At 42.5% G+C, this 27,748-nt stretch overlaps 1 protein-coding gene across 7 annotated transcripts in view; it reads left to right on the top strand.

The window, feature by feature from the left end:
- Positions 1 to 27,748, top strand: part of LOC124305111 (forkhead box protein P1) — a 212,223-nt gene that overhangs the window by 102,853 nt on the left and 81,622 nt on the right. For 4 of the 7 annotated variants that reach the window (XM_046764172.1, XM_046764171.1, XM_046764170.1 and 1 more), the window contains exons 1-2: positions 19,184 to 19,342; positions 20,629 to 20,766. In XM_046764172.1, coding sequence (XP_046620128.1) covers positions 19,199 to 19,342; positions 20,629 to 20,766 — 282 coding nt within the window. In that variant the 5' untranslated portion in view covers positions 19,184 to 19,198. Of the gene's footprint in view, positions 1 to 19,183; positions 19,343 to 20,628; positions 20,767 to 27,748 lie in introns of those variants that run through there. The other 3 variants (XM_046764169.1, XM_046764173.1, XM_046764174.1) reach the window with 1 other exon arrangement.

Genomic DNA, 27,748 nt, shown 5'->3' with positions numbered 1-27,748 from the left:
GGTCAATTTTAACACCACCATTTTTTACAGTGCCTTATTGTTGTTGAAACATAATATCAGATGGCAGGGTTCAAGTTTATGTTTATAGTAAGCGGAAAGATAACAGATGATGCACATTCTATTCGACGTCTACAACGAACTTGCAATTATCAGGCACATTAAGAATTCCAAGTGAATGTCGAGTGATTGGAATAGCGTGTATATGTAAAAGATCCATCGGAATGGACTGGGATGAGAAGAAAGCTTCAAAGGGTGAGAAACGCACGACTGTAGGTAAAAAACGGGTATCGCCTCTTCTCGATTCTGGTAATATGTGCGCAGGTGGGTGTATTCACTTAGATCAGGGCAGACGCGGGCGTACCTAGCGACTAGTGAGAAGCCCAGATGCCTGGGTTCGACCCCGGCAGCCTCGGCTGAGCCACCCCCAGACAAGCCCGGGTGCCCCTTCGCCTCGCCAGCTCTGCTTCACCCACCCCCGCCATCTTTCTCGCCTTGTTCTTGACTCGGCCAGTAATAACAGTCAAGATTGATAGTTGGAGAAAATCTGCGAGCGAGCCAGCCAACCCTGCGAAGCCATCTTCGATTTTATTCGGCTTCCCTCCCCTTCCCCACTTTCAACCTGCCCAGATTTGTTTCGGCCATTTTCCATTCTACTCTCTCTCTCTCTCTCTCAGTCTCTTTCTCCTTCTCTTTCACTTTTTCCATCTCTTTCTCATTCCCCCCGTGTGTACAGAGAGTTTCCTCCCACATCCAGTCAGTGTCGCCAAACAAGAATTGTCGAAGAGTTCCTCAGAGAAATAGTTGATGCGCGTTGACTTCACTTGTCGATGTGACAGAAGCAGGCCCATCAATTTTCGTATACCTACTCAGTGGAAGAGTGAAGTATGGATAAAAGAGATGCGGATCGATGGTGGTCAGAGATCGTAAGTGTCATAGATCCGGATGACACTCGAATGGACCATCGCCCGATGGTGGGAAATCTCGAGGAGAGCAGCCCTTTCTCTCGCTCTCTCTCTTTCGATCTCTCTACGGCAGTAATAAGAGCGCACCTTGCATCTTGATGCCGGGAGGACCTCGCCTGTGGGAGAAGGAGAAGGCGAAGGAGAAGTTGGAGGTGGAGGTGGATGACGCGGAGGATGAGGATGAGGATGAGGATGAGGAGATGGTGAGGTTGTAGGCGGTGCTGAGAGAATTCTGCGGGGGCGTGTCGCTCGGCAGGGCAGGTGGAAAGGTGCGCGTCCACGACGTCGACTCCGCCTTTCGACGGCGACGATGCCACGACGAGAGGAGAGGAGAGAAGAGAAGAGGAAAGGCAGAGGAGAGGCTAGTCGACGTGCGAGAAGAGGAGGAGGATGAGGAGGAGGAGGAGGAGGAGGAGGAGGAGGAGGAGGAGGAGGAGGAGGAGGAGGAGGAGGAGGAGGAGGAGGAAGAGGAGGAGGAGGAGGAGGAGGAGGAGGAGGAGGAGGAGGAGGAGGAGGAGGAGGAGGAGGAGGAGGAGGAGGAGGAGGAGGAGGAGGAGGAGGTTCTGACCACCGGAGAGAGAAGGAGAGGAGAATGATGAGGGAGAGGGCCTCTGCAGAACCAGCCTCGCACAGTGTCAACGCCCCGGTGACGTCCGGAACGTATGGATGAGACTCTAGGATGCACCGGGAATATTATCCCGTTCAATTTTTCTCGCAAATATTCAACGCCACGCTTCGAGCACCGTAAATATGCATCGAGGTGGCCAGCATCGCGGAATCAAACGCCTCCGTGGAACCGAAGAATGATTCTCTAGTCTCTCCTGCAGCAAATGCCTCGGTTTCGAACCTATCGACCAAACCGTATTGGCTGTTTCATCATCGCACGACAAACACACGAGTAGATTAAACAAGCCTTCCTTTTCTCAAAACCACTCAAATACTCGAGACGTACATATTATTACACCAAGCAACTTATAGAATCCCATAGCATTATGATGTCCTGGTGGTGGTTTGCCCAGTTGGCTGATCAAACATCTCGAATCCAGATACAGAACATTCGTAGTCATCGAGTTCTTATGCAGCTGCGGGACGGTCTTTAGATATGACCTTTGAAGTGTTCAAGCAACATCCCGCGAAAGCATTTGATTGTGGTCTTCAGAAGTCTGTTCAAGAATTCGACGTCGATGCTGGTATGACTTATGGTTCTAGTTTCGCAGCCTATAGAATCCCATAGCAACTTCCGATGTTATCCTAATGATGGTTCACCCAGTTGACTGTTAAACCATATCCGAGTTCTCCTGGAGCTATACGGCCATGTTTTCGAGTGATCTTTCAAGAGTCGAAGCAGCCTCCCAATAAAAAAACAATTAATCCTGGCGTTCAAGAACGTGTTCAAGAATTCGACGTGAATGCAGCAGACATATATGGTTCCAGCTTGGCAACCTATAAAATTCCATAGTATCTTCCGATGTTATCCTAGTGATGGTTCACCCAGTTGACTGTTAAAACATATCGAATCCAGCCATATGATATTCGTGGTTACCGAGTTCTTCTAGAGCTATACAGGGCCATGTTTTCGAGTGATCTTTCAAGAGTCAATGCAGCATCCCGTAAGAGCAATTAATCCTGGTGTTCAGGAACGTGTTCAAGGTTTCGACATGAATGCAGCAGAGACATATGGTTCCATTTTGGCCTGTTGAACTGTAGACGGCACGGGGCTCCCAGCACCCTCAGAGAGGAACCACCGGCTATTACACCGTCTCCTAAGCTATTACGCCATCTGGAGAAGTGAGGTGGGTTAAGCGAGGTGATGTATTGAGATCCCATTGTATCCTGGGAATCCCCCAAGATTGCCAAACGAGCTCACTCCTCCTCCTGGTCCCCGGCAGCGGAGCCGCACCTCGGGGCTTTCCACCCACGTGATACGTCACTCCTATTACCATATCCTCTTCTCGGAATCCTGGCGACTAGAAAACCGACGCCGCTTCTCTCATGGTGGAAAAAAATCCTCGCACTAATTATCGCCGGGCTGTATATTGATTCCATTCTGACGACGCCGAGTGGTTCTCGCCTCTTTCTGTCCCACCGTGATGATATGTATATACATGCGGAGAAAGAGGAACGGGAAAGAGCCGCGGACTGCTCGGCGAGGGAAATTCAAATTTTTGCATCAATAGTCCCGCTCCGTTCTACCGAGCTCTCTGCTCCAGACGACGCTCTCCCATAACAACCTGTGTTATTTTATCGGAGGTATAGGACTAGCTCAAACACGGCCGTGTGCAGAGTCGCACACATGGAACGCTGGCAGGCGCGCTCTTCATTTGAATCGAATTTTCACCCCCCCTTTCACAAGGCGTCTGGATATTTCGGATCGAGTTTTGCGCCCTCTTTGAAATGCGCTGGTCTTCGAATGGTCGAATTTCGTGACCATGGGAGTTAATCATGAATACCAATACCAAATTTTCAAAAACCGTTGGATGATCGGTTCTCAAGATTTCGCCAAGACTTCTTTCCTCGCGAGTATTCTCATTCCGACCTTCTATCCCATGACACACAATATATAACAGTGAGGCGTTGCAGTTTATTCCCCGAAGGCAGACGAGACGGATTCGCACCGTCGCGTAGATCATCTAACGCCAGCTGTATGGAAGTTCGTTGAAACGGAGCAAGCTGAAACTTTCAGGAAAGATATTCCGCGATTGCGTCATCGTAAATAAAACTTATGACAGAACCTCGGTGTTTCCATGATCTGTGACGAAGAGAGGGAAGAATGTGCGAGCTGATTTCATAGAATCTCGTGCTATGTGGCGTTTAAAAAAAGATTCGCATCCGTCTTTACGAGTAGAACAGAGATATCGGTGAAAATTCGTATGCGAAAGGTAGAATATTAGAAACTGTGTTCGATTGAAGATGAGTTTGAATTTCGTGAGATTAGCGTAACGAGAGATTGTCATTGAAAAAATCGGTATTCCACAACTTTGGTATTGTTTGAAATTCAGTCAACCATGTGTCGCTGTAATAAAGCAAGACATGTTGATATTTCCCAAGTTCGAATCCTTCAAAGCATTTTCAAAATGAATGCAAAATAATTCGTGTAAAATGTTGTTTCCATATTTCGTTTCGTCAACGCAACGACTTCAATCTCGTGATTATTATCAGGTCCAGGCACGTGCTTGAAACTGAAAATTTTGTTTGCAATTCAGCAAGTCATCGTCGTCTCGTTTAAACAGATTCCCACTCAGCGTGTTTTGTCTACATCAACATATAATGAGCAATAAATGACTGCATAGTGTTCGTAATATTAATCGCATATTAAAAACACACGTGATGTAAAATTTCGACATTATTCACATATATTAAATAATCTGTACAACTATGCAACAAACCTATAAAAAGCGAGTAAAATGAACAATGAAAAATATTGTATATTTATATCCATTTCCACTTGGCGCGTCGAGTTTACCTTAAACAGTTAATTCCCTGGACAAATTTTGAACATATGTCGACTTTTGGTTGGTCAAACACGATCGTCATTCGCCCGAAATTGTATGGTGAAATAAATTGTTGAAGTAGAGCTCGAGTAGCGCGTGACATTGGATTTTTATTTTATTTTACGTTATTTTTATTATTCTTTATTTTCTTTATTTTTTTTTTTTTTGAGGAGGGGCGGCTTTACCAATCGAAGCTTGTTCCGCATCCCATGCTGGTGCGGATATCATTGTACACATAGCAACAATATCCGGTACTGAGTTTTGTCACAGAGGAGAAAGATACCGTCGCGTCGACACGAATAGATAGATAGTGACCGTGCCGCAGAATATACACGTGCCTATGTGTAACTTGTATATGTATGCACAATATAAACAGTTATCGATTGAATTGTATTGCTCATATTACGATAGAGGTATGGCCATATAAGCATTTCGGTGTATCTACAACTGTTGTCACGGAGAAAAAATTATTGCTACATATGCTGCGCTCTATTTTTCACTTCATTCGAATATTTTACATTACACTTCATTTCTTTTGGATATTTTTTATCATCTGTACAGAGCTCTGAAAAGTTCATTTGAAAACTTTTACTGAATCTTATTTCAGCATACCATAGTTGTCCGATTTATGTGACGGTTTTATCGCCACATCGGAATTGTGAACACTGTGAGCTGTAAAAATATCACACAATTTTGAATCTTAGCATTCGTGCGAGTACTAAAGTTTCTCACTTCGCATGCAAACTATCTTTTCACGTCAGATCGAATGTGGAATGTTGCAACAAAGAATTGAAATGCTCGTTTTAATTTTAATTGACGTTATATTCCGTATAAAGTTTGAACAATTTTCTCTTATCACGTTTAGGTAAAACAAGATCGAAAGATTGAAAGGGGTGTATGCAGAGGAAATAACGGCTTGCGAAAGATATTCGCAGTTATCGTGGAATTTTTGTTAGCGAGAAAAGAATTTTCTTAGGCGCATGAAACGTGTCTGAGTTTTATGATTTTTTTTTTTTTTTTCCCTACCAACTCTCGGAAATTAGGTTTTTGAGAAATAAAAAGCCGGGGCTGAAGAACGAATTGTATACGTGACAGAATTCGTGCCTTCTGAATGAAATAATTATCCACCTGCAGCGTCGCGTCGCTAGGACAGAGTTTTCAAGAAAACTGGTTCAAAGCACAGTGACGAAACAAATGGGGTTAAAATCCGTAGCAAAGTGTGGAGTGGGGAGATAAAAAAAAAAAAAAAAGTGATAAAAGCGTAAAATTCTGTGCAATAACACGTATTCGAAATTAATAATTCCTTTCACTTGCGGATGAGAAAAGACAGCCGAGATATTGCGTTAAGAGAGAAGAAGAGGTGGCGAAACGACTGGTGTAGAGTAGGGTCCTCGTAAAACCCAGAAGAGGACGCGTCGGAAGTCGTCAGGACATTATTAGGACCTCGGGAAAGACCCTCGGTGTTGACTGTTGCGCCCCGGTGTGTCGTCGTCCTTCGACCGGCGCGAATAGATATTCCCGTCACGTCCACATCCTTCGAAATCCCTTATACCCTTATACCTCTGGACTCGACTGATCCTCAACTCCTTGATCCACTCGTTCCTCTAGTCCCCCCATTTTTGAATTCCGAATTTTCACCGAATGCCGATGCAATTTACCTTGGGAGAAAAAGAATTGAGCTATTGAAAAACGGGCGCATCGGACGGGTTTTCGTGAGGAATTAATCGCTCATGGATTTAATGTACACCTGATTTCGATGTTACAAACGTTTCAAAAGATTTCAAAAGATTACAGAGATTTCAGGGACTTTGAGAAATTTTCAAAGATTATTAAAAATTTCACAAGCTTGCAAAAGATTTCAAGAGGTTTCGTACGATTTCAAAAGATCACTAGAGAATTCGCATGGTTCGAAATATCACGAAGATCTCAACAAGTACAAAAGATTTGAAATGATTTCAGTGGATTTCAAAAGATTTCAAGATATTTCAGACGATTTCAAAAGATTACAAGAGATATCGGATGATTTCAAACATCTCGAAGATCACGAGAATTTCGAAGGATTTCAAGATTTCTAATCTTTTGCGGAGATTTCAGAAAATTTCCAAAAATTATGAAAGATTTTAAACGATTTCAAAAGATTCCAACAAATTTCAGAAGGTCTCAAAGATTTCAAGAGACTCGACAAGATTCTCGGAAAGGTTTACACCAGATTTCAGGGGTTGTTAATCTCTCGGGTTTTTAGAAATGTGGGAAAATCGTTTTCGATTTTTTACTTCATCTTTTCGTTTGTTTTGTGTATCGAAGGACCGTAATGAGTGGGGGAAAAAACGGCTGCGCAAAGTTCGATGCCGAGACAGCTACCCGCAGAATTCACGGGAGCCTTTATATTCTTTCTCTTACTTCCAGTTCGATGAAAATTTACATTTCCCTTTTCTCCCTGTATAAAACTGTCTGTTTATCCCACTTTCTTTTAAAGAGCTGCTGGTGGTCTTACCCCGTCCCCATTCTCATCCCGGCCGGTTCTCAACCCCCGCTATTCCTCACCCCCAAAATCAACCCCCGTAAGGCTCACCCGCCTCACGTTATATCTCACCGTCGAGGGGTCGAGGAGTCCTTCGCATTTAGAAGAAAATTACGCGTCTCGGCTGCACCCAATAATCGGCGAATAGAGTGTTTCACTATTTTTCAGGCTACTCCGTTGTCTGCTTTTTGTGCTTTTTCCAGCCTCAATCACCGGAGATACACAATTTTTCCGCAAAGCTGTTGAATTCGATTATCAGACAAGAGATAAAAATATACAGTTTTCGTATCGAGGTCAATGAAAGACGAGTCTTTCGTTTCATCCTGATTTTCCATTTTCTTTTACTGCACGGATTTTCTTGAGTGCGGTTGTACAGATTTCCTTAAATACTGCGAGGAGGGGCTGAAACTGAGCTTTCTCTTAATAAAGCGAGCTTACCTTACTAAATAGAAACATTTTTCTACCGCGTGCTCGAGAGTGGCCGAGTCGAGTGAGTTTTCCTAGGCTTGTTATTAGCCACCACCTTATTATCCCATGCAACGTATTCTACGTGGCTATACGTGAGCCAAAAATTCCAAACCGTGACGAAATTATTATTACTATTATCAAGCATAAATGATGAATTATGAACAACTGAAGGATGTTGGCAAATATTGACAAAATTGTTGACAATCTTACTTGCTAATTTTTTTCTCCCCAACCAGCTCCGGAAAATGATTGAATTGAGATGATGGTAGAAAATTCTTCATGGGGTTTGTTCCTTCCTTTTCCGTCGTGATGGTAATAAAAAAGCAGGAGATGCCAACGCCAGGCGAAAGCGCTGAGCTCTTGGTTTTCACGATATCTTTCTTATTATATTTTATTTCATTTTCTGTTTTTTTTTTTGTTTTTTTCTTTTTCTTTTTCTTTCCTCCTCTTCTTCTACTTCTTCTTTCACTGGCACATACAGGCAAGCGGGGGTATTTTAGAGAGTCAAGACGACGCGACTCCCTCCGTAGCTGCGGGACTGCGCGTTGTCGCTGTTTGACGAGTCGTGATAATTGGAGATTTAAAATAAGACAACAGGAGGCGAGGTATTGGGGTGGATAAAAAAACTCGGCTAAGCCTGGCGAGGAAAATCGCGTCGTATTTTGCCGAGAAGAAATGTATAAGGGGGGACGTCGAATATTTATTGGCGCACGAGAAAATAAAAAAACAAAAAAAAAAACAAACAAAAGTGCTTATGACTCGATGCACAAGAAGAAGAAAAACAGAAAATAAGAAACCGAGTGAACAAGTCTGTGAGTGACGATGATTAGAAAAAAATTCTGTGTGATTGATTAAAAATTCGAATGATATATTGGGAAAGATTCAATTTACCATCGATTTGGTGAATCGCGCAACAGTATATAATTACTCTCTACAGAAATTGCGAGTACAAAAAGGTGAAAAATTTTCATAAAAAGTACAGCTATCGCCTCGTCTCGTCCCAGCTTGAAGCGATATTTGTTACGCATCGATAATTTTCGATAATGGAAGGTTTTTGCGATCAGATGAGTGTGCAGTATGGCTGTATGTATAATACATAAGATATTATGCGCGAGCGGTTCTGTGTATGACGATGTAACACACGTGGGAATGTATAGCTGAGCTTGCAGACGGAGAGAGCGCGTTGAGAAAAGGGCTTCGCGGGGAAAAATTGAGTAATTATTCGGTATAGGCTTGAAAAATTGCCACCTAATCCTTGAATCGATGGCTCGGAAGGATATGGGAATCGGGATTCCGCCCCTCCGTCCCATCCTGCTGCTGCTACTCAACGTTCGTTCGGGAAAGAAGAAGGGCGACAGAATGAGGGTGGAAGAGGCATAGAGACGGTGATGGTGGTAACCCATATTATCAAAGTAACGTATCAATATCGCAATAAGGAAATGATTGCACCCCGCGGAGGTAACCCCTCGACGAGAGCTAAAGAAAAAAAAAAAGAAAAGAAGGAGCAGAAAGAAAATGAAAGAAAAAAAGAACCTCACCATTTTTCATAACGTCTACAAGGTCTAAGCATCATCCTTCTACGGGCTTCAGAGTCCTTGCGGAAAAGATGAATTAGTCGCGTTGGAATAATTCTTCTCTTGCTTTTTTATTTACCGAAAGTAAAACCACAGAGTGTTTGTCGTATCGTATCATTTTTTAATCTTTCGCTCCGTCTTTTGACGTATGCATAAATAGGAAGACTAGGATTTGTGGCCGTTTTTCGTATTTCTCTTTTTATCGTTCTTCTTCTCCTTCGAAGCTTTAATAGTCCTCGCCAAAGGATTTAAAATTCATTTGGCGTTCCGAGTTTTCTCTCTCGCTTTTTCTTTCCTTCTCTACCTCTTGGCGCAAAGCTTACGGGTGATCTGGAGAGAGTTGAGGAAGGGAGGGAGGGAGGGAGGGAAAAAGCTATGTATAATTTATAAAATGGTATTAAATTGTCCATGTCCTCAGAGCGTGTTGGAAACTGGAGGCGGAGGATGGGTGGTAGTTGATGGGTTTAGAGTAAGGATATACTGCCAGGGCAAGGAACATATTAGCTCGACTTAAGACTTGGCATAATGATCCTTAGAACGATAACCTTTCTTCTGATGTCACGCGCGAAGCGAGAAAGAGGGGGAGGATGAGGAGAAAGAGGAGGAGTAAGATAGGCGACGCGCGAAGTGAGTCAGGGCTGAGGCGTACTAACCAACCAACCGCCCAACCAACCGACCCAAAGTATAAGGGAGGGAAGCAGTGAGCTGAAAATAAAGGAGACTTTCGGAAAGACCTCTGATTGTGAACTGCAGGGTGATCTTTCGAGTATATAAAAAAAAAAAATAATAATAAAAAGAAGAGCGAGAGAAAGAGACTGTGAAAAAGGAGACTGGCGTAAGAAGACGGGGAAAATGGTGGAAGAGAAACCCTGAAATGCCCGTCAAGGCGAGCGAGACCGCGGTGGCTCAAACGTCTCACCGCAAATTTTTATTCATTTACATCAGCCGTATAGAGCAAGGAGGAGACGAGAGGCCTTTAAGTCGGGGGGGAGTGAAGAGGGCGGAAAGAGGCAGGATCGAGAGCTATTTCCATTTTATTTAAAAAGAACATTCCTCTGAAGTGAGGATTACGCTCTATCTCTCTTTCTCCTTTTTCTCCTTCCCTTTGCAAAGGGAACCCGCATGCGGAAACCACCGTTGCCTTGAAAACGCATCAGTATCGCGAGTATCGGCATGATTTTACGGTTCGAAATTCGACTATCACGAATCCAGAGAACGATGGTCTCTTATCCTCGATCCTGAAACTTGTGCTCTTCATCCTGTTGTCCGCGGATAGAGTCTTCATTCGCATACATCTGGGATCTCTCGAAGGGCCGAGTTCATTCCTCAGGATATGCCAGTACCCACTGACCATTTCCCACACTAAATATGGCCGGTGAGTTGCAGTTTTATCCCCACGATTCGGGACTCGTTGAGCTGACGTAATCTATGTACATCACCTAAATTTTCCTACGACTAAATTTACAACCCGGCGAATGGTCTTTGCACCAACGATTTAGAAGAAGACTGCAAGGCTGTCCGTCTTTTTGGCCAAAACGGCAACATAAAACTGAGAAGAAGACTGTTAGCGATTTATTCTGGTAACTAGAGGGTAAAAATCCCAAATTTTCAAATCCTTAGTCTAATTAGCGCTGCTGTCATGGCTCAGCGAATTTTTTAGCACAGCGTTGCAGGCGTTGAAGGGATCGACAGCTTACGGGCCAAGGCTCATTCATCATACTCGATGTTTCGAATGGTTTGTCAGAGCAAATGACCCCGACAGCTCTTGGACAGGTCCACTTCGTGTCATTAATAATTCCAGATTCATCTCCCCATCTCTGTCTTTTTCCAGTGTGCCAGTATTTCACAGATGTGCGCAGATTTCACAATTCCTAAAGTCAGTGACGACCACGTGGCTAAAAGACGTCCTCAAGGATCCAATTAGTCACGAAAGGACTGCGTTGGCCACAAAGCGTATACTTCGTTACTCGCTGCAGTGCCCTGAATTAAACGCTGAAGCTTAGTTCACCGTGCAGTACAGTTCTCGGTATACGTATAATCTAAATTCTCGTCCTTCTACCCATTAGCGGCTCAGAGGAGTCCAGTTTCACCTTTAAACTGGCCAATTATTAGAGATTCTGGCGTAATCCTATTACTCCCGTTAGCTCATTATTTTATACCTCCCTAGTCGAAGACCGGTATTATAACCACTCCTTTCCGAGTACCGATAGCTCCACGCAGCTTCACGCGGTGCACGTTCAAACCGTAAATGAAGAATGAGCGTGAATCTGGAATCTAGAAATGGTTTTTCCATCGGATGTATCTAGGTTTAGGAATCTCTTCCGATACCGGAACATTTTTGTTGTAATCCTAACGGATATGGATTCATCAATATAAGTTACGAATAGAGACAGAAGCCATTTAGGATACGTTTCTCGCATGAATGGTATCGATTTAAGTTAAGTTCACAGCCGAAATATCGCAGAGCATATGGCATGGCTCAATTTGTATATCTGGAAAGAGGTAGAAAATGGAATCTCCAGACTACGAACCTCGTTTCTCCCCATATCGGGCGCCATTTACGTTTTCACATCAAAGGGCGCGCCAATAATAAACACCGTGGGGTAGGAAAAAGAAGTAAAACTCAAATTCTCAAACCTGCATTCATGCGGGTTGACGCGATCTTGTGTTCAAGTTCACAGTTCTCATCGTGTGGGGACTTTTAAGTATTTCACGAAATGTTGAAGGATCCAGTACTGAGCGAGGTTGAAGTTGACTACTGATTGGCAGTATCGACGAACGGCGCGCGTCTTCACGTCACGTTGAAAATCGATGGTGACCATGGATGGCGGAAAGGATAACTCGTTTCGGAATCAAACGATCATCTGGCGCAGCCTCCGCATATGATGGAAACGGAGGGTTGGTGGTGTTTTACTCGAATCTAAACAGGATGCGCTAAACAAACGTTGCGGCGCGGGAGGGATGGGAGGGGCACACAAAACCCATTAGAGGACCAACCGACGGCCGACCAACGCGCCTTGAAGTAGATCCATGTTTTCAGAAACATCCCAAACAAACACTGTAGGTCGGATAGACGCTTTGGTCGGGATCTCCTTTCGCCGTTCCAATACTCAAAGAGGTTTGTGTGCAGCTACACGTTCGTGCTTTCTTTGTACCGAGCCAGTCACCAGCTCGCTGGTACACCAGTTTCGTTACCTCGTCGGCGACCAGGTGGAATCCAGGTGTTGAAACAGAGAGGAAGTTCGTCACGGACCGACGGCGGTCGGCATTTCCCAATCGCAAACAGACTCCCAGTGCACGCTGAAGATCCCAAAGCTCCTCGTCTCGTCCCGGGCAAAATGGGGCCAATTCCCGAGATTTTATTTAGATCCTGCAGGCCTCTTCGGGGGCATTCTGATCATCAGGAGACACATAAACCTCGAACGCGCTCCGCCGGCCCAGAGCCAGCAGCCAATCGTCCAATCAGACTCGGTGTGCGAATGGCGATGGAAGTGGAAGGAGGCAGAAGTTGCACGAGGGTAATCGGATGTCCACACCTCTGTTGTCAGCTAATGCCTGCCACCATTGTCGAGGGTTCCAAGTCGTAAGCACCGGCGGAGAAGGACTGGAAAAGATCCGCTACTGCAGAAGTGGAAGTGGACAAAACGGCGAGGGGGGAAGAGGAAAGTCGGATCTGAGGATTTCACAGGGTTGACCCTACACGGTTTAGCTATATCGTGCGAGTGACCAATCCGGGAAAATCTCTTCCACTATAAACGGCTAAACAAAGAGAGGTCCATTCCTCAGGAGAAGGCCTTCTCTTTTCCCCCATTCAAAGACTCTCCCTGGTCCCCCGTTTTTTCCCCGGCAAAAGCTAGTTTCTTATCTAGCTTTGTCCACCACTTAGGGTCATTCGTCTAGATCAGTTCGCGCTGATCAACCTTCGCTGCCATCGTCCAGCCGGCGCGAAGCCGACCCAAAGATCCAAGAGACCCTCGTTTTAAGATTGGCATAGGTGGGCAGAAGTGTCTGGCGAAGATCGAGCGTTCCGTTTTTCGCTCCTCCCCGCGGATTTCCGAATTTCTCGTTCCCGTAATTCTGTACACTTGTCCCTCTTTTTCTTATTCTTATGTCCGTTCTCTCTTTCGGGGGTAATAAAAGAAAGCAGCAATACCAGCAGCAGCAGATTAATGCTCTTACTCTTGAATCCAATCAGCATTATATACCGAGGATAGCTGCGCAGCCTCGTCGAGCCAATATCCAGGTCTGAAGCAATTTGATATTATCAACATTTCTGTGCAGAGACACACCCTCCAACATTATATCCATTACCAAACGATCCGACGTAGAATTCTCCTCCTTTTCTCCTTCTATTCTACTCCAAGGAGTTTGCTTCTCTCGCTCACTTTCGTCTTAATTCCAAGGGATGGATGATAAGTATGCTAACAAGGATCCCTCCGCGAGAAAAGAAATGATGATAAAAAAAAAGATTAATAAAAAAAAAAAAAAAAAAAAAAAAGAGGGAGCGGTGAGCAATGAAGCAATCATGAAGTATACCAGACACTCTTGCAGAGGCAGGAATTAGCGGGGCTCGTGTCTGTTAGCAGGAACGTCGATTCTCCTGTCACTGTTCATTCCGCTGTATATAGAGCCCATTAGCCGATGGAAACTTTGCCGCCACCTTCACCATCGATGCCTCGCCACGAACGCTGCAAAGATATCCCAGGCTCACCCGTACTTTGTTAGTTTTTATTTCTTTCTAACGAAACACCGCCAGCTTCAGGATCAGTTAAGACGAACTATAGGAATCTGGATACCGTTCTGATCCTCAGCTAGATTATAACCTCCAGTTTTACTGTTATGAAGAAAATAGCGTCATATTTTGTTGCACTGAATATTGATCGACTGTCTTGCACAGGATGAGAGTCGTCCTTGAGGTTTCAATAGAAATTCACGGCTGAAAGATTGATTGGTTTGACGTGAAAGAATGAAACTTTTCGTTGGGTGCAAGGAAAGCACCCGATGAGTGCCTCACCGATTTTCTTCATTGTTGCGATATGCTTTAGTACATCGTAAAACATGAGACACGTATTTCTTTCAAAGTCCCAATTCGGCCATGTAACAAGTAAAATGACCCCTAAAGTTCATTCCCAAAAATAAATTAATTCCATTTTTCAACTCTTATCACGTCCCGTGGCTTTCAGTATACGTTGGCTGTCACATGAGGTCTTCACGTCTTAGTCTTATTTTGGCTATTTATAAGTGCTCTAAAAATTCTGAAAAAAATTCGTGCATATCCTTCGAGGCATCTAGTTAAAGATTCAATGGTTCGTTTGCTTGTTTTTTTTTTTTTTCGTAGAGGTGAGAAAGCCGTGCGTCTTCTTGTATACAAAATATACACGCAACAAGAAATCACGCTAGCACGAAAGACCCCATGTGACAGGGTAGAGGTTAAATAACAAAAAAAAAAATTCGAAGTTATTCACTACTAACGGACGACAATAATAAGCTCAGCGTTTTCACCCCCAAGGGTTTCATCCCTTATACCTTTGAGCTAAATTTTACGGGTACCTTTCAGCCCGCGAACGGCCAATTTGGTACGTGAAACAAAAAAATACGTGTCTAATGTCTTTTTCGATGTACTACAACATACCACAGAATAAACGAAATCGCTGAGGTATATCTCCCATGCTTTTTTGATTGTTGGTAGTTTTAATCCAGCGTTGAGCTTCGTAAAAAGTAAACCACGGTGAGAAAAGGGTACCTAATAACCCGCTTCTTTGGCGCACGTCTGCATTATTTCTCTCCCCGATTTGCCCCCCCCCCCCCCCCCCCCCCCTTCCCCCCATCCTGCCCCTGCATACGTGTTCCGGGAGATAGGTGAAAGCTCGGCCGGAGACATTTGGTAACCTATAAAGAAGTGTTTTACGAGGGAAGATAATGCGATGAAAGATTCGACCGGCGAGCAACCATGCCTAAAGAGTAACCGAGATCCCCCGCTCAGCAGTGGTTGTGGAGGGAGGTCGTCGGCTGGACCGCAGCGACCGTCGCCCAGGATGGCCTCCATAATATATCAATTTCGTATTCTAATGTCTAGCGGTTAATCCAAAATGTGTCGAGTCGACGGAACCCGGGCGGTGGTCGGAGGCCGTCGCCGAGGGGAAAATCCCGGCTTCCTGCAGGACTCGGGGCGAATCCGTCGACGCGGTGGTCGCGGTTCTCCCGTCCGAGGACGTCCACCCCGACACACATCCGCCGTCCCCTTCCCCCACCCCTTTCACCACCCAAATACCATCCCCTATACTTTTCAGACAGTCCGGCGATAATTGGACGAATTTTCCAACGCCAGTTTCTCTCCGTCTACGCGTACGGGTGTAAGTATATCTATGTGGCCACCACCACCACCCCCACCTTTCTCCAGACAATTATACCCTGTTATATATTGCATCGTATATGCGATTTCAACTATTCAAAAATTCATCACCTCTCACTCATTCTTTTCCCAACTTCATCCCCTTGCTCTTTTCCGTTTGTTTCACTTCAACATCCGCTTCTTGACCGCTACCGGACCTTTTCAACGTCATTCCAAATTCTCGCTTGGGAGTCGGAGAAAATGTGATAGAAATTCAAGTGTACGTTGATGTAGAAAAACCTGAGATTTTTATGTCAGAAATCATGTTGAAAAGATGTGATAAAACAGTTTTGAAAACTTGACACCCGCGTATTTTTGTTTTTTTTCTCTTCTTTAAATCGACGTTCGGGGTATTGTTTTAGACTAGACTTTTAGTCTTCTTGGTCGTAATTTGATTTCAGTTGAAAGAGGGGCTGCGAAGGTGGGGAGGGAGATCGGGGAAAAAGCTCGCGTAGAAAACAATCGAAAGCGTTATACGTAAATTTTCACGTTCGGGGTAGTAAATTATAAAAGCAGAAGAAATTAGTGGTGAATTCACACGACGTGTCTCACCCCTGGGTCCGGTCTCTCTACTTTTTTGCCGTTGCTCCTCTTCTGGCATTGAGTGTTTGGTTGAAAATGGGGGAGAGAAAAAAGGAACGATGTGCAAAAAGAGAAGAGGCAAAAGAATTGAAATAAAAAAATGAAAAAATAAAAAAATAAATAAATAACTGGCACTCTACGACCGGTGCTTTTCGCGGGTTCTGAGATAAAAAATTATCCGCAGCGGTAGAAACGTTTTCCACCTTAAATCATATATTTATCGCGACATTAATTCAACCCTTTTAGCCTGCCGAGATGGGGCGGCGAACAGGGGTGGAGAGGCGTGTGTGTAACCCTTTTTTCATCCCGACAGCTCGTTACTCCGCTAATTTCTCAGATTCAAGGATTTTTACGTTTCCTACTCCGTCCGTTCGTTCCTCCTCTCCCCCGACGGGTCGTCGAAAACCTCTCTTTCATTATTTAGTGCAGGATATAATGCTTTTCACCCCGTTGCAAAACCATCCGTGACCTCCAACCCCGCCCCGCCATCTACCCTCCAGTATTTCTTCCTCCAACTCTACTCGACGCTTGAACAACCACCTCGAATACCACTCACATGTTGTATGTATTCGCAGATTTGCAAATTCCACAATTTGTGACCAAGCATAATTTCGTTTCTAGCACCAAAGAAAAAAAGAATCCATCTCGATCGATATTCTAGGCATCAACCTTGTCGATATTTTCTCCAACTGTTTGACTCCCATTCAATCTCAGTGATACTGATAACGGAGAATGAACGATCAATTTGTGAATTTTTTTTTCTTCCTTCATGACGATTAAATAAATATCGTTATAAATCCCAAATCAAAAAATTAAAAAAGTGATGGGAATAGAACAGAGTTTCTCGTTCCGCGGACCGTTTCTGAGGTAGGTTCTTACCTGGGCGAGATATCGTCCTATGACAACAAACCGAAGAATTGCGGCAAAGGGAGGAGAGCAAAAAGAAAATTTCTAATAGCATTGGCGTTCATGCTGACGTCGAGTGTGTACATAATACGGAATAAGAATTGTATAGAAAATTCGTACAAGCATGCATGCGGGGATGTGTGTATTTTGTGTACATCTGTGTGTATACCGGGTATTTATTATATAAACGTCGAACCTTAAGCCCCGACACGCAGTGGTAAATAAAACGTAGGTATATACATTTGTTGGTATTTCACGAAACTCGCCAGCCAGCCGGCGAGCAGCAATTCCTGAGATCCTAAGATCTGTATGGTTTTCAGTTTTTCCGTTATAACTACGTCGAATCGTAAACAGCATGGATGTTAAAAAAACTCTTACACAACACGGCGAGAGGTGAAAAGAAAAATTGCATTTTCAGGAAAAAGCATGAATGACGGAGCAATACTTCCGTTATCGTTGTTTTTCAATATCTGTTTGTTTCGTCAACGTTGCAAAAAATTTCATATATATATACGATGAACGTCTTAAGAAAGATCCGATTTTCGAATCCGTCAAATAGTTTCGTTGTCTGCGTGTTGTACCGTCCGTATTTTAAAGATTTTATTTTCTCCTATTTCAGAGGTTAGGAAAAAGAACTCGATCGGTACTAAAGATCGGGACAAATTCATCAATCTTCTTCAATCGACGATGACAGCCTCGAGCGAAATATCTTCTTTTGTTGACGATCGGACTCGCAAGGTAGAACAAACGACTCGACGCTACTTTGGGTGATACATAATCAATTCATTCGCGGAAATCTCTGTTAGGCTCTACTGATGAAGAAGCTACCAGCAGCATCGACCGAATCATCAAGATCAACGCCAAACGTCACACAATGACTCGTTTTTCACAATCAAACCGTACAAATCGCACCACATACATGTACGAGGTTACAACGCAAGTCTGGTTCATTCGTTCAGTCAGTCAGTCAGTGAGTCAGTGAGTCAGTGAGATATCGTAGCAGGATCGGAAGAACACATCTAGTCCTGTGACTCGGTGGACGTATGGACTGTTCGGGCGTCGTATTTAAGTGAGGGGGGGGGGGGGGAAACCAAGTCGCCCGAGGGTAGTTGATCCAAGGCAGTCGGTAGTCGGTGGTGATCGTCGTTTGGGCGTCATCCATCCATCCATCCATCCATCCCATCCAATCCATCCAGTTGCCCGGTGTGGTCGTCTGTCGTCGGGCAAGGACGGGGGGCGGGGGGGGGGGGGGGGGTCGGGGGGCTTGTGGGGGGGGGTTTAAAATCGGGTGGTAAATTTTGGCGGTGCGGTGAACGTGCCGTAGGCGATGACGACGCCAGACCGGTGGGGGAAAAGAGAGCGACAGGGAGAGAAGAGAGAGGGAGAGAGAGAGAGAGAAGGATGACGGCAGCGTCGGAGGAGGGGGAGCGAGAGGGAGGGTTGGGAGGGGGGAGGGCGACGCGCGGCAGACACAACCGGGCCTGTTGGTTGGTTTCAACTATATTTGTTTATATTTACACAACAAGCCCCGCGCTGCTGCCTGCCTGCCTGCCTGCCTGACTGCCATCCCTGCCTGCCTGCCTGCCTGCTCCATTCGTTTCATACGTTTCGTTCGTTCGTTCGTTCGTTCCTTCGTCTCTCGAGTCTCTCTTGCACATACCTAACTCCACGCGCTCTCTGGGGTTTAGTGTTTAGAGTTACCTCGGCGTGCTCGCAACTCACAACGACACTTATTGTGACCGCCGCGCGGCGTTATCGCCTCCTCAAAAAAACCGGCTCGTATCACACCGACGAGCCGATCAAACCGACGAAACCGCTGCGCAGCTGGACGGTTTAAAAAATCGAACTTTTTACCCGTGAGAGAAACGGATTTTTTTCCGAACCCCTCTACCTTCGTCACTCTCTCTCTCTCGCTCCCTCTCTCTCTCTCACACAGCCACCGCGGGGTTCACCTTACTTTTATCTCTGATCGGTTTGTTCGGATATCGATCGCGTCCTGTAAGAATAGTCGAACGTAAAGGATATTGTGATTAATTTTTGTAAAATTGTGTCGTTTGATATTTTTTTTATCAATCGTCTTTACGTTCGTAATATCGGAGTGATTTATGTTTATTTCGTGGATTCCAGGACTTGTGAATGAAACAACTGACGAGTGGCACAATTGTTTTTTTTTTAATTTTTTTTAATAATTTTTTTTTTTTGTTTCCCAACTCTTTCGAACGAAATACATGTTATACGATTATTATTCATTTCGGCACAATGTTAACGCGTCTACGTATACACACGCTTATTAATTGATACATATGCGCGATAGTGAACGACATGTGTTGTTACAAGTGGAAGATATTGTGCAAGTTTTTGGATTACAAATTGCTATATTTGACAGTCGGCGTGTCAATTGTGATCGATTAATTGAACACGGGACGACACATGGGAGGATCGATCAAGTAATTGCGAATATTTATTTTACCCTTTCATTATTTCGGATGTGGTAAATTGTTAATTCTCATTTTCTTTCATTTAATTTTTTGTTTTTTTTTTTTTTTTTTTTTGTTTTGTTTTCTTTGTTTTTTTCTATTCCCGAATCACACCGTTCTATTGTTATTGTATACATGTTCATATATCACATACATGGGGTGCATAGAAGAAGTAACTATCAATGAGACAAGTGTTGAGGCTGATTTACGACCGGTTATTGTATCTATGGTGGGTATATATATATGTGTATATGTATATATATTTATTACATACCGGCTTCACAGCCTCCCGTTCGCCATTCTATATTTATCTCGCGTTCTCAACATTTCTACCGCGTAACTACATATGCATACATGTACATGTATGTAAATGCGTATTGCATACATTTAGTACAAGTCCTTCTACCCGAAAAGAAAATTTCGTTCTTCAGTCGGTATTTAAACCAAAATGTATGTACAATTGTTAGGAGAAATATATATATATATATACATATATACAAACAAGTTCGCATTTTTTTCTTTTCACTTTCTTGGGCGACGTGTCTTTGCTTTTTTTTTTTTTTTTTTCGTTCATAGCGCTTTAAATTTTTTACACTTTCTCAGCTCTTTCAAACTCGGTCGATGATCCATGAATGAACCGGCGCAGATGAGTTCATTCTTCTTCAGATCTTTTCTCCATTAGTAGGTATCTTTGATTTAAATCGTTTCTGGTCATGGTTTTTCAAACGTTCAAAAACTATACACTCGATGGTTTTAATTCTGCCCCCCCCCCCCCCCCCCCCCCCACTATGTGAATATAAAAAGTTTATAAAAAACGTATAAACTGTCGAATTTTTGAGTAGCGATTCAAGAAAAGAGAAAAAAAAATAAAGAAGGTGAAAAAAATAAGCAAATTCTAAACAAGGAAAAATTTTCACAGTAGAAACTGATCGGCAAAATTTTAATGACGTCAAATATTTGTGTAATTTATTTATATGTATATGTATATTTTTTTTTTTTTTATTTCGCCAAGTCCCCGACAGTCATTCGAACACGCGCGAGCGATGATCATTTTTCCCAAGGTGAAAAAGCACGCGTTTGATTTCTCTTTGATTCTTTTTTTTTTTCGTTCCGCGGTAATTCGTCATTGTTTTCACGTGAAACAATCAAAGACGTAATAATGGTGAATCGTATCGCGGTATCGGATTTGTATTTTGTCGAAGAAGAAAAAAAAAAAAAAAAAAAATTGACGTTTCGTTCTCGGTATTGTTTTTCAGGACGATGGCATAATGGATCATGATCAAGACGGGGACGTTGCGATTAACCTGTCAACATCCCAGAGACCTTCTGCTTCTACGACCCCGAACGGAGACACATCCGCATCCTACGGCCACGATCATCAGAACAACGATCAGGTAAGGTAACCGTTCTTTTTATTTTCTCTCGTACAATCGTTCCGGAGACTATGTGCGGTTGCGATACCTGGGTGTATGCGTGTGTGTGTGTGTGTGTGTATATATATACATATATTCGTTATCCCGGACAAGATAATCGATTAAAAACCGATCGGAAAAATATGAAACTAAATGAAAGGAAACCCGATGCTTGCTATTGTGCGGCTCGTTATCATGTTTGGAAATTGATTGAATAACGAGTAATTAAATAATATATCGATGATGAACCTTCGAATTTTGACACACCGTGCTCGAGGCTAATGCCGATGCTAATTATCAGACTAAATAATAACTATACCTGTATAATCATTCATGCATTAACACGCGCCGAGGTGGAATATTTTATTATAATTTTTCTTCCTCTTATTCGTATTCTTCTTTCTCTTTTTAATGCCTCCCGAATCACGTGTGACGAAATATTTTCATCGCGTATCGCGGTGTGTGCACATATATATACATGTCGTTATAACGGAGAAGATATTAATAATGAAACTTGCTCAATTGTTTGTGGCTACTTTCAACGTCGTTAATCGATATGTATTTATATAAAGGAAAAAAAATTTAATGTGAATTTTTGATCATCCGTGATAAGTATGTGAACGTCAATTTTTTCGGAGTCTAATCTACATCAGTTGCGATAAATCTAGCCGAGCGTATTTGTAACTCTTACGCTATTCGCGAGGTTGAAAGTTGTAGTGACGTTGACGCGACGATGAATGTTGGGAAAAATATATTCATGTCGCAACTTTAGGATTATCCCGAAATTGGGTAAACGGTAATGAAGCAGAAACTACGTCGTCGTATATTTAAAATTCAACTATTTCAAAAACATTGTAAAATTGCAAAGCGACGATATTCGTTCCCTCCACGTTTCATCGCGTCAACGTTACCAATTTCAACCTCGTTACTTGTTCGTTTTGCAACACTTGTTATTACTATTTTCGAATTTCCAAGTCTTGTCGTCAATTTTTATAAATTTAATTTCAAAAACAGACGAAACAATTCAATTCTATCAATTACGCCGAGTTATTGTCGCGGTTATTATTATTATCAGTATTACCGTTGTTATCGGGGATAGAGAATTTTACCGAAACGATAGAGAGAATGTTTCTTTTTTCAAATTTACTCGTTTCCCGTATCATCGGAAAACAAGGGATGCCTTGTATAATAATGTGCGTATGAAAGGGCGGCGCAGAAAGCGGTTGACACTCTTACGGTTAGACCATAAAATCGAGACCTGATTTCAAATTCAATTCAAAATCCGCGGTTTGTGCATGCAATATACTTTGGAGTCCCTCGCTTTTCGTTCTCTTTCCCGATTTTTTTCTTTTTTTTCTTTATTTTCCTCTCTCGCCCCACGTAGCTTTACGGTATACGCGGGAGAAAAACCGTCGCTGAGGGAAACAAATGTTTTATGGGTTCTAAAGCGTTCTTTTCGCTACAGGTTTTCAATATAAGCTTCACGCGTGGCTCTCGGATGTTCTATCATTATTATTGTTGTTGTTATTATTATAACTATTACTGTTATCGTTACGATTGTTCATTTTTTTTATTTATTTATTTATTTCTTTTATCTCTCTCTCTCTCTCTCTCTCTCTCTCAACACCTCTTCTCTTTCCTTTCTCACGCTGTTCTCTCGTTTCTCTCCGTCACGACTTGTACACAAACTTGTTCTTATTCCACTCTGCGATTTGCTCGGTTGAAGAGTACGTTTTGATGAGCTGACGCGACGGTGTAAAAAAAAATTCCCATCGAATTTTGTGGATGGAAATTTAATCGTATGCGCAACGCCGATGATCGAGATTACGAGTTGAGGGCAAAGACTCAACTCTAAAGTGCTTCCGAAGAATTCTGAATTTGGTCCATGTTTCACTCAATTAGCTTCTCGACCTCACGTTTATGAAAATCGTTCTCTATCCGGCAAAACTCGTACCGAACGTATCGGTAATCTTCCGTTTACATTCATCGACGGATGAATAATAGACGTAGAATTCACTACGGTATAAGTTTAGCAGTGAGAGGTCGTTTATTGGGACATTTGTTAATTCTATGGAAAAACTTTCAGGACGAAATAATCGGGATACAATTGCTTTTGGGAAGGTTTTTTCATCCAAACGAATCCTGAGGAGATATTGAAGATTTTTGTTTATAGGGTAGATATATACCGTTTTCATTAGTTGACGATTTGTAGTCAATGATCTAATTTTATCGAGAGGATATCCCGACGAGATTATCATCGCGGTTACACTGATTGTGAGAAAAGAGTTTTGTTATAACGAACAGGATTTATTTACCGTTAACAAATCGTATGTTTGAATATGGCGAAATAAATATTTAGTTATAGATGAGAAATCGTGGATTTGTATACGCGTACTTGAAGACTTTGTTAACAGTTGATAAGTCATCTACTTCTTCAGAAACAGTATCCTGTTATACAAAACAATCTAACACGATGTTAAACTACTTGAATATCGATACCGAATGAATATTTATCAATAGTCAATCAATGAAGTATTTTATTGAAAATCCTATTAGCTGTCACATTTTCCAAATCAAAAATAAATCTTATATCGCACGCGCCTAATCTCAAACGTAACTTCAAGATCTAAGATAAGATCAAGAATTTACGAACAAAAACACACTGCAGCGATATTTAAACGTTGGAAGAAGCTCGGACAATCTTCGATATTGTAACATCAGCTTATGAACTTCGAATCCTGAAATAAGATATGGCGTGAAATATCTCACAATTACTGAAAAAAAAAAAAAAATATTCAATCGATTTTCGCTTTATCTTCCGCAAATATGTTTTTAATAACAGACGTATTTCAGCGAGAGGTTAAATATTCCATTCGCTTGAAATGCTGAAAAATTTCTATCGTAGTTGTGACACAGAACGCACGTTCGTTACGCGTTGATAATTTTTTTTTTTTTTTTTTTTAACAGTTAATAAAGTGATTCCTGAAAATAGTCAACGAAATATACCCTCTTCTCAGTATAGGATTCTTCAGCACCAGATCCTTGCCAAGTCAGACGTTAAGATTCAACTCTCGAGAGTAACGAAGCTATGAGAAATCGGCGTGTCCTTAGGTTTGAAAAGCGAGGAACTTCCGACCCTCGCATCCGGTCAGTGTAACTGTCACGGTAACTTGTTGACGGGTTTGACCGCGTTGCCGTGTCGAATTTTCGTCGGTTTCTCGTAGGCGCGTAGACGCTGTGTAGAAACGGGCGAATCGTATGCGAATTGGCGTCACGTCGACTTCTCGCCTCTTCTGGACCTCCGCGTAACCCTGCGGGGAGGTTGTACCTTTGTCAAAGTTTGCCTTTCGGGATAACGTGACATAATCAGGACTAGAAACGCAAGGAGAGAGAAACGGGGAAGCGTCGAGGTTCGGAGAAGCTTGCAGACCTACCTGCTCGTCTTCTTGTTTATAATTTACAATGCCAGAAGCCACAATTACGGAGGAACTAATCCTGCTGCTGGTCCTGGATGATACTGAACAACCGCACGACGTCCTCGAGACTCTGCCGCGAATCTTGGCAGCTCGTTTATTTATTTACAACAGATCACACCTTCGGCTAAGATTTATCAGCCGTATCTACGTCGCTACGCGTAGGACGAGATCCTACGGAGAGAATTAACCGAGAAGAGAAAGATGTGTGTGTGTATATTAGGGTGGTCCTTGTTTAGGGTGTTGACGAATTTTTACACCGCCACATCACTGAAATCAATTTCAAATCATTTAAAAAGAGTCGCCAAATTTTTTCAGATTTTTACAGCAAATCTGAGATAGCCCGCATTGAGATCGAAGTTTTTTATGGAAGTGACGTGAGAAAAACTTTTTTTCGCACTGTATATTTCATCGTGAAAGTAATAATGTTCCAAAAAATCTGTAACTGCGAGGTTTTAGTCGGCGTTAGTGATACTGTGTGTAAAAAAAAAAAAAAAAAATACACATCATCGTACGAGGCAATCTAGACGAATTGCACTTCCTCTAAATAAAAAAAAAAGTCAGGTTTCGAGGTTGTGCAATTCGTCTAGATTGCCTCGTACGATGATGTGTATTTTTTCCCAGATAGTAGCACTGATTATCACCAGAACCTCGCGGTTACAGATTATTTGGAACATTAATACTCTTGCAATAAAATATATACTGAGAATAAAAAATTTTACCCATGTTAATTTCCGTAAGAAACTTCGATCACAATGCGGACTATCTTAGAGTCGATGTAAAGATCGGAAAAAATTAGGCGATTGTTTTCGAATTATTTGAAGTTGATTTGGGGAATGGTCTGGCAAAAATTCGTCGACACGCTGAATAAGGACCACCCTAGTGTATGTATATATATATATGTACCGGGACAATGTCTTGAAACTTGAAAATGAAGTGCGCATGCGCGAGTTTTATCGGCTGTTCCCGCAGGCTGGCCAACCCGAGTTTCAGCTGTCAAACTGCTTCTGCCGGCGATGTGATTGATACGAATTTTCGAGGTTAGAATATCAAATAATTGAGGCAGTGACTCGGAAAGGTTTGTGAAGCGTTTTGTTAATGGGTCGGAAAGTTGATTCTTCAAAGAACGGTCGGAATTTAACGCTTACGCTCTTTAAAAGTTCAAACGTAGACATTTTGCGTAGGTTGGCCCGCCTGCATCGCAAGACAAAAGTATCGCTGCGGGAAAGATTTCGCCGACCAATGAGACTTAATTATTTGGCGCATGCGCGGTTCATATTCAAGCTTCAAGAGATTGTCCCGGTATACAAGTTACGATGATGTCGAATGCGTGTTATGTCTACCTATATTACACCCGGGAAAAGTAATAACCTCGAACTTACCGCGGCCGTCTTTCGGCTCCCGCATCGAAGATGAGGAAATATAAAATTTGTTCACATGCGGGGCGGTGGGAAAACGGCTAAGAACCTCCCCTCATCCCCTATATCGACGCAAATTGCAAATAGCATGTCGCTTCCAATCAAGTTGCCGAGAGAGAAGAAAGAAGAGAGAGAGAGAGAGAGAGAGAGAGAGAGTTGGTGGAAAGGTGGTGGGGGCACTTCTCTCGGCTTTGTCTTCTTCCGTTGCCGTGCATCGCATCCGTGGCTTTTTATTCACCTTCATTTTCATTTTCTCAGATTGCCCGCCGAAGAAGATGTCACAAAATTTCCTTCCACTCTAATTGAACGGCTAAATTTAAGATAAAAAGCAAAAGCTGCACAGCTGGCTCGAGTATAAAACGACTTATAAGCGTCCTTCTCTCTTTCTCTCTCTCTCTCTCTCTGTCTCTTACCCCGAACACTGATCGCATTTGTTGTTCGAAATGCCTAAAGACGCTCACTTGGTATTTTACTACTTGTGCAGAGGCGAGCCTCTTTTTTCACCCCTCGGGCCTTTTCCGACCGGCTACTGTGTACTTCTATTCTTAACTCTCACGTGCAACGGGAAAGTATTTTCACCGTCTTTAACACAGCGTGTAGTTTGTGTACACATTTGCCGTTTCGGTATAATGCATCATTGTACGTATTGTACATGTAACGACGTAAAAGGGTTATGTAAAATTTATTCTTCCTAGTCGTTTGCCGTTTTTATTTCACCATTTCACACATCAGGATCCTTTCAATGCTTCTTGAAATCAATTCCTTTCACTCGATCGATCAGATGTCGCTTCAAATCAAATGTCTGCAACAACCAAAGAGATCTCCATGAAAATTAACGTAATTATACTTTTTTTTTCTCACTTGCGCGAAATTTCAAAGTCGGGAAATTTTCGGAGCTAACAAAAAGTAGGTAAAATATGTTATACGGATTAATCGATGAAGACCTGCAATTATATATAGATATATATATATATATATGTATATAGAATTTGAGTGAATTGTCAAATAGCTTGATATCTTAGTAATTTATTTTCCACTTTTCTCGTGGTTAAACACTGTATTTTTTTTTCTTTTTTTATTTGGATTCTTACATTATTCGATTGCATGTTATATTTATACTCTTGGCTACTCATACACGGTGACGAAGGATCGCACGAACAGCTACGTTGAATTCGATTCGGCGCTTTGCTTCCATTATTAAACGCGGCTGTTAAAACCTTACCTTAGCAGCTGTGTACTCAAATACAATCTGGGAATCAAGTCCCTCGTATACGTCCCGACTTCTCTCGGTTTGAGGGTCGGGCTGCTGCAGGCAGGCTGGCTAGTCGAGTCGGCACGATTAATTTCTATTATTCAAGAGATAACTTTTCCCCGTTAAGTAATACAAGCCTCCGAACACGATCCCCAGCCTCCCTCTCTTTCCCTCATCTCGAAGATCCGGGAACCAAGAAAAGGAAGAATTGAAACGCTGCGCAGTCGTCGAGAAAAAAGATTTAAAACAAATCCCTTGACATCACCGATTTTCGTAACGATTTATTTACTCCGTTATTTGTTTGTTCGTTGTTTTTTTTTTTTTTTTTCTTTTTTCAATCCTTTCTTTCGTCCAACGGAATTTAAAAGATTTTTCCCTGCGTTGTCGCAATTCCATTATCGGTCCAATATTACGGGAAACAAATTGTGAAAATCAGTCGAAAACGCCACGAGCAAAATATACCGATAAAATAAACCCAATTTTTTTTTACCGATTTCTCTTCCCCGCTCGTTTATATTCATGCGATATCAATTTTTCGAAAACTAAGCAGATGACTGCTCTGAAATCGGGACCAAGAATAATTTTGACAATCGTTGCCGATTTTATCGTCAACTTTTTTTGCCCTCATAATTTTTTGCTGCTATTTTGTCATGGGTATGAAATATCAGGTAGCTAAGCATGACGATCTGAATAAGATATGAAATTGAACGAATGATATTGGAAAAATAATTTTCATTCTCATACCGATTTCCGTTCTGCTTCAACTCTTGTTATACCGGTGTGTGAATTTTTGAAAAAAGAGCAGACGGTTGCTGATATAG

Source organism: Neodiprion virginianus, chromosome 5 (assembly GCF_021901495.1).
Source record: "Neodiprion virginianus isolate iyNeoVirg1 chromosome 5, iyNeoVirg1.1, whole genome shotgun sequence".
NCBI lineage: Eukaryota > Metazoa > Arthropoda > Insecta > Hymenoptera > Diprionidae > Neodiprion > Neodiprion virginianus.
Note: the sequence above shows the minus strand (reverse complement) of the source record. Positions and strands in the feature narration are given on the sequence as shown.